The following is a 14902-nucleotide window of genomic DNA, read 5'->3' as shown; positions in this document are numbered from 1 at the left end:
TCTTTGGCCACACAGATGCTAGACCCGGCCGGGGGTCCCGATACCTTGATCAGCGGCGACGGACAGTTGTTGAGTGGTCGGGTAGCTAATGCCCGGCTTGAATAGTAGTCGCCAATGGTAGCTCTAGGCGGCTGTCGCATCACAAAAACTCATCTTGGCTTTTTACCTGGTGGCGCAAGAACGGTCTTTTAGAACTCGAGCTGTTTCAAATGTCATTTGTCCATTGCCGGAGATCTTGATCGGGAACCAACCCTCTGAAGATATTAGGGGGTGGGTGGCACACAATTTGAAAGTTCCTATAGGCGTGATCTATGCTTTGAAGTAGGAAGGGATTGATAGGTTAATGGGAATGGACAACAAGCCTTCTTCAGCTGGGCAATATAGATCTATATCCCCAAGCCCAAGCCCAGCCCGAACAGTGTGATGAGCCCCCATCGCTTTCCCACTCTTTCTTCGCCTCGATAGAACCCCCAGAAGTTCATGACTTGTGCTTGAAGGTTGGCGGTGGTCTTCTTTGGTTTCTTCTTCATACGTTCCTTTTCCGTGTTGATACCACTCTCTTAGCACCTGTTGGATCCAAAATGTTTCCAAGCACCACATTCCTTTTTATTTCACTTGGCTTCTTTTCGCTGTCTTCTGCCCTCATAGACTCTGCATCCCTAGGCGTCAAATTTGCATCCCCAAGTGCATTGCCAGTCCTTACTTTGCCATATGGCTCATACCAAGCGTCGAGCTACCGGTCGAAGAGCGATATGTGAGTGTCCAGGTCGTTCTTCTCGCTTCGGCTTCAAAGCTAACAGGCGCAGATACGTGTTTCGAAACATTCGCTATGCCGCTCCTCCTGTAGGAGATCTTCGTTGGGCAAAACCTGCGGCGCCACAAATCAACAACACCATCCAAGATGGCAGCTATGGACCGCAATGCATCCAAACTGCAGTGTCTGGACTAAACCTTATGGGTCCAGGCAACAAGTCCCCCATCGGTGCTGCGCTTAACCAATTGTATGTCTACCCATATTCCATGGTCGAATGACCTGGACGTCACTGACATTCAGCAGCCTAGGAGGACTTCCCATCCCGCTCTTCAGTGGCGGCTCTGAGGACTGTCTCTTTCTGGACCTGTACATTCCTGGAAAGACACTCCGCGACCTTTCCGGTGCTTCAAAGAAACCTTCGCCCCTCCCAGTAGCGTTCTGGATTCATGGCGGCGCCTATCTCTTTGGATCAAAAGAGTCTCTCCAACCATTCTTTTACGATGGTAGCTCTCTCCTCACTCAATCGGTCCCATCCCCCGGCTCTATGATCTTTGTATCAATCAACTACCGCCTCGGCACTTATGGCTGGCTCGCCGGCACATCGATGGAAAATTCTGCGGTTCCAAACGTTGGTTTACATGATCAGCGAGCAGCCCTTCAATGGGTTAAAGGTTACATTTCCCTGGTGGGTGGTGATCCAAAGCGCGTAACAGCGATGGGGGAATCTGCAGGAGCGGGGTCGATCATGCATCACCTAGTGGCCGAGGGCGGCAAGCTCGATCCTATGTTCCAAAGGGCCATCTTGCAGAGTCCAGCGTATCAAATGGCCTGGGATCGGAATGGGACTGTAGATGCCATCTTCAAGAAGTTTGGAGGGTTGGCAGGGTGCAGTTCTAGCTCTGGGAAAGCAGTGGTGAATTGCCTCCGCAAGACCTCGCCCGATGCGCTTGCAAAAGCCAACGCCGCGCTCCAAGCCTCGCAAATGCCTGGAACATTTGCAGTGGGACCGACGCCCGATGGAAAACTTATTCGTCAGATGCCGCTCCTGGAACTCGCTCAGGGAAACTTTTGGAAAGGACAGTCGGGGAGCGAAATGAGCTTGTTGATATCGCACGTCAAGGACGAGTCCAGTCTCTTCGTCAGCGGTGCCATCAGGACGAATGACCAGTTTTCCGGCTTTCTCGACACCGTGTTTCCAAACTACACGAGGGAAAGCGGGCATGCTGAGAAGGTTGAACAGTTCTATCCGGTGCCGGGCAAGAAGAGCGCCGATGGGAAGAGGAAGTACGACAGCCAGGCGACAAGGATGGCGGCGTTTCTGAGGGACAGTTGCTTTACGTGCAACGTGAGATGTGAGTTGATCATTCTTCTGTGTCGCTGCCCCCCACCCTCCTCATCAAGTACAGCATCATGTACACTTGCGTGTCAAGGAACTTGAACCGCGTTCCAACCGCGCGTCTCTTCCTACACTTTACTGTCCCTACAGCCCCCTGCGCAGTGCTCGAGCAAGTACCGCTGGAGAAGGGCTTCAGGTTTCCTTGTCTGTTCTCCAACTCCGTTCACCCCCTTCCCAACGGGTATCACCTCAGCCATTTTTGGTGAGACATTCCAGCTTGGATCACACAGCCTTAAACCAACGTCATTACATCCTCCATTAGGTCTAACACCATGACCAATTCCGCAATTCCATACTGACTGAACCACCCAACCCTCCAGATCTAGCCGAAGCCTACACCCCATCGCGAACCTACCTGATGCAATACTCTGTCTTCCCCTACCTACACGCCACCGACCTGCTTCCGACTTTTTTCACCTCCACGCCCGCGTCCTCCTCTTCCTCCTCACCACAAACCATCCTCGACTGCCTCTCGACTTTCTTCGCTCCTGCCCTCGCGCCCTTCGTCTCCGGCATCAGCATGGCCATGCAAAGCTACTTTGCCTCGTTTATCGTTAGTGGCGACCCAAACACGTACCGCAAGGGACTGCTGAACCTGCCGCCGGTGATCAGCTGGGGAAAGCCTTCGGGTATTGCTACTGCTGGGCCGAAAGCAGCTAGTAGTGAGGAGAGGATGGGAGGGGTGTTGAATGTGGGTGATTGGGGGTTTACGACGGTTCGTGACGATCAGAATGAGAGGACGCCTTGTGAGTTTTGGAAGGGGTTTGCAAGGGAGGTGAGTGAGGTCGGGGGGTATGAACTTTGAGATGATGATGAAGCAAGGGAAAGCTTTGAGCAAAAAGTTGAATGATGGGGTCGTATACGAAGTGGTCTACTGTGTGACATAAGGTTGCACAGTATTCCAAGATGTACTTAATGTTTAATCCACCCATCACTGTTCCGAGTTGTTGCTTGAGGTACAGTAAGTACAAATGTGAGCTTCGAGTGTCATTCGTAGAGAATGAAATGTCACAGTGACAAAGACAACGAACCTCCACGGTTAAGAGAAAGACCAAAGACAGAAATAGTCCCCTCACCGGAAAAAATACATAACAAATAATTCATACATAAAACATTAAGAGAATTACAAACACCCAGCGTTTAACAGGCTCATTGAATAACTCAAAACCTGTACTGAGGAAAGCGCAGCTCGCCCTACTTCTCCTCCTCCCTCTCATCAGGGTTCAACAAGCTCCTGGTAGCCCGTTCATCACTCGAGTTCCCGCTCGTCTCATCTTGGGTCCTGAACGCCTCCCCTGAGTTTTGTTGGGGATCTTTGTTGTCATCCACACAGAGAATCTGTCTCACATTGTTCAGGCCCCGAACCCAGGCTTCCCAGCGGGGTTGCGAGGTCTCGGTTTCCGCGGACGTTCCAGTTGTGAAGGAGCTGTAAAGTCTCCACAACATTTTCCTTCTCCTTCTAGGGTTTTGAGACTTGTTCCTTCTGCTCTGCCGAGAGAGGCCAGCTGGAATAGAGGTAGTAGCCGGGACAACAGCTCGGGAAACAACAGGAGAATCAGCTGCAGTTGCAGCTGGATTGGCTTCAGGTCGAGAGCCAGCTGGAATGCCTTTTGCAGCTGGAGTGAAGAAAGGAGTGGGAGCTCCAGGATATCGTCGTGAGTCAGGTTCGAGGGGCTGTCCGAACCGATCTTCGAAGGGATGGTATACTATAGCGTAGTGCAACGTGTTCTCGGACGATATAGCGGTTTGGTTCGGTGGTCTTAGGGGCTGCTGGACAGCAGCGGGAGGGGGTGGAATGCTTGCTCCGTTATCACGCATTTGGTTCCGCAGCTCATCATAGTGCTTGCCATCCAAGTTAGAATCCGACATTTTAGTTTCGTTGCTGACTTGGGTTGAGGAAGATGCAGGTAGTGATGAGCGGTTGGTTCGTTACGTTTGATGGTGAATGACAGGAAAGAAAGAAGGACGGTTCAGGGCCTTGAAATGGCTCAGCCGAAGACTTATGATAGGAATTCCGGAGACAACTCTTGTGTGTTTTTTTTAAATTACTCATGTATCTATTTCCTTTGCTCCTTGTGAAGCATGGTGCATTTATATTCGGGTACATAAAAGACACATGACGGCACGAGACAAAAAAAAAAAAAAAAAAAAAAAAAAGAAAGAAAGAGAGAGACCCACCCGGAACATGTGCCGGACATGCAATCTTGAAGAAATTAGCTGCAAGATAAATGAGGCTGGCTCCGGGATTCATTTCCGAATATGGTCTATGGAAAAAGATACATGGGCATATATCTGTACGGGACAGAGCGCATGCAGGAGCATATACGGGCACTTGCCCGGTTTTATGTACAAGACGGCGAAATTCATACACCACTCCTCCTCCAGGTTATTCTTGACGGAACTGACGGACATGAAAAGATAGAGTAGACGTACATATCTGTGCCTACATGTAGCGAGCGAAAACTCGAGGCCGCACAAAAGACCGAAAAATGCCCTGCAGGTAAGAACGAGGTTAGGTATTCAAAGTTTCTGACCTTGACCCGTGTGTGTCTAAGCTATATTGTTCCTGGCCATTCCATTATAAGTAGCGACCACGGGAAGATTTTGATTCTCCTCCACATTCTTACAAAATCATCCTGGAACGGCATACAAGAAATTACCCATGCAACCAAGACGAACGACAATTCGAGCAACAACATGAACAACGGGGAGTATTTTCTCCAGAATCCGGGTGTATGGCTGGCTTTGGCAACGATAAATGTTGGTAATGGAAGACAAGCAACCATTACCAGACCGGGGGCCTTCATCATCACGCCAGGGCTTGATTTCTCCCTGGTATCCGTGCACGTTCTCGCTAGGCTGGGTGTTGGCTTCAACAGATTCGAGCCCACCTCCGACCTCATTGGTTATGTTGCCAGTCCCTCCGGCCGAGACGTCCTCGCAATCGGAATCGTGGTGCTAGAGGTCGAATTGAGAGTGCCGGTCAACGCTCACCTGGTCTCTCGGTTCAACGGCCTTGTCAGCTTTTTAGTCTACAGAGAACCCCCATTATTAGTGGATGGGTTGTTCTCGATGGGCGGGTGCAGCCTCTTTTTCTGCTATTGTTGGGACCAGATCCCAGTGTCCCACAATACGAGTCTAGCACTCCAGACACCACTGCCGTTACAGCAACAGCATATGAACGGCAACATGGCTACCAACACCAGCATCAACACGGCCGCCATCACGAATACCGACAGCGACAACAGGGGCACGTGTTGAATAACAACCACGACTGGACCACCCACTGGGCATACATGAACGCCAAAACAGGAAACGGCACCTTAAGCCGCTGATTGTCTCTCACTGAATGGTAACATCAAGACTCCGGTTCATGCACCCAGACGCTCATAATAGTGATCACAAGCTGACAAGAAAACGACCACAGTGTCTTAGCCGACGACTTCTTGACAACTCAACGAACGAGTTCGCCCACGAGTGATTATGTAGTTGTTAGGGACGCCAGCCCGAGCGAGTTGTTTATGTCAGTCACGCAGACGAAGGAGGAATTTCTCTTCTTTTCCGTCAAAATTGGGTATGTGGTACAACCATTATTCTAGCTTCACAAATTAACAGTCGCGTTCAACCTCCCTAATCTGACCTGCCATGGGAATACCACATTATTCCAGGTGTCCCAAATGACGAAATTGTACGTACTTCTATTTGTATCTCACCACGAAACTTGGCTGGACGGTTTACTGCAACACATCGATTGTTTGCACATTGGTCAAATATATTGATGCCTTGCATGGAATTGCGGTGGTGTAGAGGTAGCGCCGGGCGACTTGCAGATTTTATTTACAGAAATCCACCCGACGCAACAAGTGCAATTTCGCTCAGTTGCAAGACTGCATCTTACAGCTACCAAAACTGGGTTTTCTCAACCGTACCTACCTACCGTATTTTCTCGGGGCATCCATCTTTAGGTTCCCAGGAAATCAGGTATACTATATAAGCATACTACAATATCTATGCCCACGAAAATTTCTATGCAAGACCGTGATTCTCAATGTCTCCACCCTCCAGCTCCCTTGAAGAAATAGGTAGGAAAAGGCAGAGCTCCAAATAAATCGAATTTACAGTGCTCCGGGGTGGCAACACAACTCCCCCACTTATTTTGGTGGGCATAGAATGCACAGAATTGGGCATATGTACGTGGATTTATGTCTGATTTCTTGGGAACATAAAGATGGATGCCCCGAGAAAATACGATAGCTTTTCGGGCAGTGAAAATTGTCCACACTGTATAAATGCAACACCAGATTGTGACTGTGCCAAAGGGAAGGAACGAGATACCCTAAGGCGAGCCTCGGGTTGAACTTTCCCGAACTGAGAAGACGTGCTCGCCACTCCCCAAAAATGCCAAATTAGCAACTCGTAACTGATGCAGAAGGCACGCTTATATAACTAACAACGGTCAATCAAATGAGCCATACAGTTGATACGAGCTTTGGTCAATGGAGTTTCCGGTTGTCGTCGAGTGTCCCATTGGGACCTTGAGGTTTGACGGCCTGGGTGTAGAGCTTATGGCCGTGATAGTGCGAGAAACCCCGTACGAATTCGCAGGGGCCACTAATAATATCCGTCCGACACTCGACAGGCCCGCACAAAACGCACAAAAAGGTAACTACCTATGATGTCGATAAATCAAAAACGAAATCATTGAGGCCGGTCAATGCCAGCTATCTGCCCGCTATCTGCCGGAGCGGTCGTAAAAATAAACCGAACACCCACTCATCATCGAGATACCGCAAAGACTTGGGGCATAGGGTTTTAGGTTCCCTGGAAATCAGACATGATCTGGAAGCATACTACAACATTCATGCCCACCAGAAATTGTATGCAAGACGGTGATTTTCAATATCTCCACCCTTCAGCGCTCATAAAAAGATAGGTAGGAAAAGGTGGGAAGATGGAAAGATCGAATTTACAGTGCTCCCGGGTGGCAATACGTCTCCCCAATTATTATTTGCGAACATGAAATGCACATATTCGGGCAGTATACTTACATATTACGCCTGATATCCAGGGAACCTAAAACCCCATGCCCCGAGTCTTTGCGGTACATCACACCTTCGGGGCACTCTTGGGCGCATTGCGTTTGCTCATCTTTCTTACATGTGTACACCATTTGAGCAAAATTAAACACGTCTACCGTATTGACTCGGGGCACTGGGTTTTAGGTTCCCTGGAAATCAAGCATAATCTGTACATTTGAGGCACCTCTAGTATTGCATATGCTCGAATTCTCTACCAAAACCCAAACCCTAAGGCAACTAACACATAGATTCTGCCAGTCAGACCTTGGAACCTAAAACTCAGTGCCCCGAGTCAATACGGTACTGCATCAAAGATTCGCCCAGTGCGCTTCCACTGGTTACAAGGCATATCACGGATTTTCCACAGCATTCTCCTTGCCAAGGGGAGCGATATGGGACCTTTGGTGTTCGGTTTACTCTTGCGGCCGCCCCGCTACAAGACGCAATAGTTCGCCTTTACCAGCGGAATTTGCACTGTCTGTCCGGAGCTTTATCCTCTTGTTGTGAGTGTTGGACAACGCACGAGTGCCCCTTCTCATCCTCATCCAAGTCAGAAGCACGCCATGTACAGAATCGAAAAAAAGTGCATTCAATGTACAAATACTCGTACCGAATACGTATGCGCTCTCATTTCACCAAGTACCATCAGTCGCTTTGCGGCCTCGCAACGTACAATTCCATAACCAGAAGATCCGGGTAAAATGATGGAAAAAGATGCAATGGCCGCAAGATGCAAAATCTATAATTGCTACGCTGCTTTCTCTAGCGCCCATATAACACCCTGACATGTTTCACTCTGAACTGATCACTCAGAAGGAGGGTGACGACAAGGTCGAGATAGATCTAAAGAACCAAATTGCCTTGAACACCAATGACCAAAGACCTTGCCAATTGCCCTATTTCCGAACCCAACGAAGGGTTGCGAAAAGGCCAAAAAGATTGATTGGAACCAGACTAGAGCAGCAATCTGCTGTCCTGAGTTCACGAAACCAGGGCAAAACAAAAAGAAAAAAAGAAAATTCCAGAAGAACCCACACCGAACCATGCTGCTGAAATGACCCAGAGCCCAGGACTGACCCGCAATGAACCTGATACAACACCATTCCCCGACGGTATGAAAAAACGTTGTTTCCCTTGTCCAGTTGTAACAGAAAGTCGATTCAAAATGGTTAATGCAAGGATTTGCAGGCGCAATGTGGCGTGAATTGACCGGCTAGGGATGTGCTGCAAGCCAATAGAGAGAAGAGGGACAGAACAGAAAAGCGGAAGAGAAGAGGCGCTGCCATTTTTCGCCATCGGCGTCATTAGAATAGTCCACTCCGGTCCAGACCGTGTTTATTTGTCAAGGAGAAAGAAAACTTAATGATACCCGCTTTTTCCTGTCGAGCCTACCATCATGCAAAACCTATCGTTCTTTTCGAGATATGGATTAACAGAAAACACCAGGGAGATAAAACAAAGGTGGAAATCTTGTTGGAAGGTTCTCTCCTCTGAGCCATGGAAAAATTTGGTTTCCATACCCTCAAAGGCTCCCCCAATTCAGAGATACAGGTTGAAACTCAAGTTCCAACCAATACTCCAACCCCTCCTATTATAACACGGATTCTGCCGTTCCACGCTTTTCGCCTAACCGCGATCTGGCAGGACATTGCTCGATACCGGCTAGCTAGGGTACTGGATCAAAACAGACTAAGCTGTTACTATAGGTGCTCTGATCCTGGGAACCGACAAGGGAGTCCGGGCCACGATCCTTCAATCAAATGGCACTAAGTATGATAGGAAGGGTTCTGTGGCTCCCCGCTCCCGAGACGTCTCCCAGTCCCAACCGCGCTGTCGTAGAACATCTGACCGGCACTGGCGCCAGGAAAAGGTTCTGGATCCGGATAGACATAGCCGTTACCGCTGGGGCTTTGAGCTGGAGATCCGACACCCCCAGGAGACGCCCAACCTGCACTTCCAATCTGAGGACTGCCGGCCGCACTCCCGGATCCTTGCTGAGTTTCAACGGTTGGCTCCATTGTTGCGGGAGGAACATACCCGGTAGGGTGCGACGTGGGTCGGGTCAGTCCGTTGCTGTAACCGGGCGAGGTCGTTGGTGCATTGGAAACGTGAACGTCCCCACGAAGATGCGCCGGGAGTGTATTGGTTTGCAGATACTGCATCTCCATGTTGGCCAATCCCGCACTTGGTGACAAGGACAAGGGCCGCTGTGCCGGTGAGGGAGTGGTCATGGGTGTCGCTTGATTGGAGATCTGCTCGCTCTCCGATCGCTCCTTAGTCCGTGCCAACGTTCCCCTGGCAAGAGCTTCTGCCGTAGCCTTTGCAGATTCCTCAACAGTGCCAGTATGGTGATTCTGGTGCCTCGTCAGTGTCGTCCGGCGGGTGAACGTTTTCTGGCAATCCATGTACGGGCACTTGTAAGGACGCTTTCCGGAATGGATCCTACGATGACGCGCAAGAGAACTGCTGTCGCTGAAGGGCTGTGGCGCCGTTAGTATGTTTGTCTCGCTGTGGCCTTTGAGACTTAAGTATCTTACCTTGCCGCACCTCTCGCATTGGTGGGGCTTCTCTCCAGTGTGCACGCGCTGGTGGACGGTGAGGGCTGATCGTTGGATGAACTGTTTCCCGCAGCCGGGATAATCGCACACGTGAGGACGAATACCGCTATGAATTCGCTCTGCAGAATAGTTAGCAGAGTTATGACAAAGGGAAAAACTGATGGTTACTTACCGTGACGAGCAAGATCACTTCTCCGTGCAAAAGCCTTGGCGCAGGTGGAACACGCGTAGGCCTTGGGAGGCGGTCCTGGTGGCGCACCTCCCTCGACCTGAGGCTTGTAAGAAGGGTGAAGAGAAGGTACCATTCCGTTGTTTGACGGGACTCCTGGTACAGTAGGCATAGCAGGAATGCCCATCGGTGCAGGCGCCATTTGAGCATTGGGAGCCATTTGAGCACTAGAAGCCATCTGTCCGCTGGGAGCCATCTGAGCATTAGGAGCCATTTGTGAATTGGGCGCCATCTGGAGATTGGGGCCCATTTGGGCATTGGGGGCCATCTGATTGTTGGGAACCATCTGCGGGTTGGTAGCCATTTGTCCACCCGGGGCCATGTGTGCGCTAGGAACAGTGGAAACGGGCATTGCGGTCCCCATACCGGTCGGCGAAGGGTAGGACATGCTGGGTTCGAATTTCACGGAAGCGTGCGGCGAGCTGGCACGCTCCATAGGTTGCTGTTGTGTGAGCGGTTGCGAGGGTTGCTGTTCAGGTGTAGCTAGTTGGGGAACAGGAGCAGATTGTTCAAGCTGCTGTGTCGGTTGCGCGATCTGAGCAGCCTGAGCCGCCTGTGCTAGAGCGGCACTAGCCTGGGCGCCCTTAGTGTTGAGTACGCTACCGATTCCCATAGCGGCGGTAGCAGATTCCGGTTCTGACATTTTGAATGTCGACTAATCCCGAGAGTATCGTTCCAAGGAATGTGCAGGGTATTCTTTGTCTGTCAAGGTAAACCTCCGCACAGCTGTATGGCAAGTTTAGACCCTGATCTTTCGTATGGCAGACAACTGCAGGATAATCAAGTGCTGTCCCTGATATAGATACGAGCTATAGCGAGTGGTCAGCAGGCGGTCGATGGTGACTTGAGCGGTGAGCAAGCTCTATAAAATGGATCTAAATGCTCAAGGAGATGCCAAAACAGTTGATTGGGACTTGGCAAGCCGTGGACCCTGCACACGTCTCCAGGTGGCCCTGGAAGCATGAAATACAACATTTCTTTCGGCACCTGCCGGGACTTGAACGATGAGGAGGGAAAGGAAATATGGCAAATAACGAGAGACGAACATGAGAATTCTTACCTCGGGAGTAAGCCAGAAGCTTTAGAAGAAGACCGCAGAAGTATACTGGCTGTCTCGTCTTATTGGGCTTGATATCTAAGGCCGATTCTTGAAACCGAATATGGCTTGTCGTTGAAGGTTCGATGAGGTGAATCGTGCACGGTTCAAGTGCGATGCAAACCAGGGTCCTTTACACGCGGGACGCCCTGACCACCGATCAATACCCAAATATGACGACGTCAATCTAGTCGTTGCACCGTCGCAGTATCCCGATTGCTGATCGAATTTCGAGATTCGCCGCACAGCCCGTTCGTTCTACGAGCGTGAAGAAAATCTCAAGAGATCGTGACCGAAATTTCCGGGTCCGTCAGTTGATAAGGCAAGTGGGTCACAGACGCTCCGCTTTCTCCGTTAGCTACGGGTATAGGCTGGGCTCTTTGCGAAAGGACGGAAACGCCGATGTCGCGATGCAGGATGAACCGCCAAACAAATGGCCCGAGCAAATCGTAGTAGACGAGCTTCTAATGATAAGTTCGAAGTGACCTGTCTCTTGCCGCTCAAAGAGAAGACTTATGCGAAGGCCTTAGCTTTGCGAGCTCAAAACGACCGACAAAACAACTGTTGCTGAGCACCGACGGTTGTACTGACAGCTCGAGCTTTATGTCCTGCGCTTAAACAATCGCTGGTCGTTCGCACGTGGTAGCTGCGTCGTGTTATTGATAACTCGAACCGACAAAGTACGTGCACGATACTGTGTGGCCTTCGGACCGTTCTGGGGATTGTCGATTGTCGTAGTGTGGACCAGTGACAGCTCCTGGGAGCTAGGGAGGAAATGCAAGTTAGCTATTGGGGTTCCGATCAGGTTGGACGGAAAGCGGCACAATCGAAAAATGGCAAGAGTTGTATCTATCGGTGCTGAAAAGACGAGCGATAGTAATAGTCGAGTAAGCACCGCAGGGTGGTTTGGGAACTGCCACAAGATAGATGTATCTTTTTAGGGGCAACGGAGAGAATGACAAAGAGGGCGATGCAGGTAGTGAAAGGCAAGCGCGCTGACCAAAAAGCGTGTGTTTAAATATCGATGTCCGATGAGCCGATAGGCAGACACCGAGACAGTGCAGCGAGACCTGCTAAAAGCTGCGAAAGTAATGCAAACAGCCAGCTCCGGGACGAGAAGATACAAACGCGCGTTGGCCACCGGTGGTGCAATTGGAGGGTCGAGGAATAGGGATGGGCAAAAAAAAAAAGATCGAAGTCGCTCGGGTGATTTGTTCGTTCAAGGAACTTGAAGCTGAAGCCGAAGCAGCACGTCTTGTACCGCGCTGGGCAACTCCCACTACTAGTAGTCCGTAGTGGTAACAGGGCGACGGGGGTAGGTGAAAGGTGCTACTGCGGACTTGACGATGCTCGGACCACTTTGTTGACATGAGTGCAAATGAGAAGCACGTACCTCTTTGGCACTTTGATATTCGTGAGATCCGTGTGTCTTCCGTCACGATGGAGTACGAAGCACCGCGTTTCAATGCAACACGACGAACCGCCTAAACAGGGTGACGTGGAATGAGCGCGCGGGTTTGGAGGTGCGAGAAAAATGCGTCGCGGGGGCAAAACAACTCGCAGAAAAAAAAATCGAGCCGCTGGGAAAATTTGACGTACGGTGGAATGTAATCGATGTTAAAGAGACAATGGATGATGGAGCGCCGTGTCGCAAAAGTCGCTTGACCGCCCGGGAGTCCTGGACGTGCGTGTGGCCGTGTGTGGGTGGATAGTTGGATAGGTTGTGGTGGGCACGGTCGAAAAATAAATCGGTGGAATCGGGGCTGCCAGTGCCAAGACGAAGGGCCAGCAGAAAAAAAAGTAAAATCGAAACGGCTGCGCGGGAAATGGAGTCAATGAGTGGCACTAACGACGGGTGGTTGCTAAAGTAAATCTTCCCTGCCCTTGTGGCTTGGCAGCGCGGCATGTCTCCACCCGATATTTGGCTTTGCCAAACCTGTCCGTGCGTTATTTTTCCGCAGCTGTCAGACAGCTGATAGAGTCAAGGATGTCGGCCAAAGAGGAGCACGTCCCTCCCAAACGCAGCTGGCAGAGCTAGTAGCTGTGAGGTTGTGTAATGTACACTAGCTACCTCTACGCTACGGATCTCGAGTCCATTTATCATCCGATTCCTATGCGGCACGCGCAATAAACCATGAAACCCGCTGCAAGTACAAAACCAGTCGACCAGTTCACCAGTCACGCACAATCGGACATCCGGATAGAGTGAATCTCTACAATTCAGATGAGAGGGAATTGGCATGCGAGAGTCTGTGTAAGCATCTTGGCAGCTCAACCCTAATCCTCACCAAGGGTTCCCAGCTTGCAAGGCATGTCCATATCGAGTCCATGTCAACTGTCGACCTTTTTCAACCTTGCTGAGGAGTCGGACATGCCAAACGAAACACTAACATCAGAATCACCAAGACAAGGTGCTATCATTAGCCAGAAGCAGGATGTTAAGCGGTAACTGACCAGGTCAAACTTTTACTGTTGCTACCCATGCTCAGATAATCTCTACCGGTCTTGAACCATCTAAACAATGAGGTTGCCCTTGCGATCTCATGTTACCCAAGATGCTTCTACCGACGGGTACGCACACATGCCAGAAACTGCTGAACTCGATTGTTAGTAAAGCGCGTTGAGCTCGGGCCTCGTGGTTATAAGGGTCGGTCGCATCGAGTTTTTCGAGGGCCGGTTCAGTGACTGATTTCGCGAGTTTGCTGCGCACTTTTCATTACATGTGTCTGCGTCATCATCGATTGCAATGTTCACACATCGGCGCATTGGTATGCATCGAGTCTGGACTGGACCTGTCGGTTATGATCGCTATCATCAAAAGGCATACCTACAGCATAGTCAGTACGTTCGAGGACACTCGGACCTCGCCGCCATGCATGGGTAGTATTAGATATTCGACGCCTGCTTCAATCTACGTAGGCTGCATGCCCCGTCGTTTGCCATCATGTCGTGATAGTACCCGGATGTATTTTCCCCCTTGTACCAGGCTACAGCACAGTGAAACAGCCGCGAGCTCACGGCTGGAGAATGACAGATGAGAAGGCTCGAGGCTGGCCTGTCCCGTTCTCGTCGTGACTTCTTTCGCAATGAATGGACGTTGGTGGAGGAGCCTGCTCAACAAGCCAGCCAAGCCCGTTTCCTGTTTGCATAAAATGGACATTTCGGGTGGTTGCACCGAAAAGAATGGCGCTCCTGTGGACGGACTGCCATTCACACGCCGTGGGTTCCTGGACAGGGGGTAGCGGAGGCGCTGTTGTGGTACTTGAGATTGGCGAGAGATTGAAACTTGTCCTCTTGAGGAAGGTTTCGAGAAGGCTTCCAGAAGCCCCATGATTTCCGCTTGTTTTGGATGATGCACCTCGCCTCGCGGCAATCCATGGTGGCTCTTGATGCAAGTCGCATCCATCTTCTCACGCAGCCATTGTAGCTACTGCCCAGAGACCCTTTCCATCACAGATTAGTGCCAAGATGAGGTGGGTATTGCATCTAGATGAGAGAAAATGATCAAAGGAGGAGATGACACACAATACAGGAACAAATCCGACATAGCGGCCTCTGATCGACACCACGATAAATCTTGAAATGAGCCCCAAATAGTATCTGGGTAACTGACAAGCACGCCTGGATCCATGGAAACGTGGAGGGCGGCAGTTCGGAACCAGGCAAGCCATGCACTCAGGACCGGGCGAGATTACCAGGGCAGGCCGACGTTCTAGGGGGGCACATGGACAGGCACACGGAGCACAGAACGTTTCGAAAGCTTCCAGCGGTCGATGATCGTTCTATCAGGT

At 50.6% G+C, this 14902-nt stretch overlaps 4 protein-coding genes and 1 non-coding gene across 5 annotated transcripts; 2 read left to right on the top strand and 3 right to left on the bottom strand.

The window, feature by feature from the left end:
- Positions 1 to 211: 211 nt before the first annotated feature.
- On the top strand, positions 212 to 3137 carry NCU03978 (carboxylesterase). Its single transcript, XM_951470.3, has 4 exons — positions 212 to 754; positions 807 to 1001; positions 1058 to 2106; positions 2471 to 3137. Exons 1-4 carry the CDS (start codon positions 582 to 584, stop codon positions 2953 to 2955), a joined length of 1902 nt encoding a protein of 633 aa, XP_956563.3. The 5' UTR covers positions 212 to 581; the 3' UTR covers positions 2956 to 3137.
- On the bottom strand, positions 2983 to 4069 carry NCU03977 (hypothetical protein). Its single transcript, XM_951469.2, has one exon. It carries the CDS (start codon positions 4017 to 4019, stop codon positions 3345 to 3347), a length of 675 nt encoding a protein of 224 aa, XP_956562.1. The 5' UTR covers positions 4020 to 4069; the 3' UTR covers positions 2983 to 3344.
- Positions 4070 to 4847: 778 nt separating this feature from the next.
- NCU03976 (hypothetical protein) lies at positions 4848 to 5781 on the top strand (the record flags this gene model as incomplete). The annotated part of the gene is made up of 2 exons (XM_951468.2): positions 4848 to 5502; positions 5578 to 5781. The coding sequence occupies one exon, from the start codon at positions 4848 to 4850 to the stop codon at positions 5409 to 5411; it is 564 nt and encodes a 187-aa protein (XP_956561.1). The 3' UTR covers positions 5412 to 5502; positions 5578 to 5781.
- Positions 5782 to 7853: 2072 nt separating this feature from the next.
- On the bottom strand, positions 7854 to 12921 carry NCU03975 (zinc finger protein 58). Its single transcript, XM_951467.3, has 5 exons — positions 12505 to 12921; positions 11076 to 11875; positions 9959 to 10824; positions 9766 to 9905; positions 7854 to 9708 (listed from the first exon to the last, which is right to left on the bottom strand). Exons 3-5 carry the CDS (start codon positions 10656 to 10658, stop codon positions 8995 to 8997), a joined length of 1554 nt encoding a protein of 517 aa, XP_956560.2. The 5' UTR covers positions 10659 to 10824; positions 11076 to 11875; positions 12505 to 12921; the 3' UTR covers positions 7854 to 8994.
- NCU14177 lies at positions 11253 to 12706 on the bottom strand. Its single transcript, XR_897981.1, has 2 exons — positions 12505 to 12706; positions 11253 to 11875 (listed from the first exon to the last, which is right to left on the bottom strand). It is a non-coding gene; the product is annotated as a ncrg54 (non-coding RNA).
- Positions 12922 to 14902: the final 1981 nt, after the last annotated feature.

This window comes from Neurospora crassa, linkage group VI, assembly GCF_000182925.2.
Source record: "Neurospora crassa OR74A linkage group VI, whole genome shotgun sequence".
NCBI lineage: Eukaryota > Fungi > Ascomycota > Sordariomycetes > Sordariales > Sordariaceae > Neurospora > Neurospora crassa.
Note: the sequence above shows the minus strand (reverse complement) of the source record. Positions and strands in the feature narration are given on the sequence as shown.

Excerpts from the sequence above, each read along its gene's own strand:
- NCU03978 (XM_951470.3), top strand. The coding sequence starts at position 582 with ATGTTTCCAAGCACCACATTCCTTTTTATTTCACTTGGCTTCTTTTCG. Across the intron at positions 755-806 it reads TACCGGTCGAAGAGCGATAT|ATACGTGTTTCGAAACATTC; the intron begins GTGAGTGTCCAG and ends TAACAGGCGCAG. Across the intron at positions 1,002-1,057 it reads GGTGCTGCGCTTAACCAATT|CCTAGGAGGACTTCCCATCC; the intron begins GTATGTCTACCC and ends GACATTCAGCAG.
- NCU03977 (XM_951469.2), bottom strand. The coding sequence starts at position 4,019 with ATGTCGGATTCTAACTTGGATGGCAAGCACTATGATGAGCTGCGGAAC.
- NCU03975 (XM_951467.3), bottom strand. The coding sequence starts at position 10,658 with ATGTCAGAACCGGAATCTGCTACCGCCGCTATGGGAATCGGTAGCGTA. Across the intron at positions 9,906-9,958 it reads AAGTGATCTTGCTCGTCACG|AGCGAATTCATAGCGGTATT; the intron begins GTAAGTAACCAT and ends ACTATTCTGCAG. Across the intron at positions 9,709-9,765 it reads AATGCGAGAGGTGCGGCAAG|CCCTTCAGCGACAGCAGTTC; the intron begins GTAAGATACTTA and ends ACGGCGCCACAG.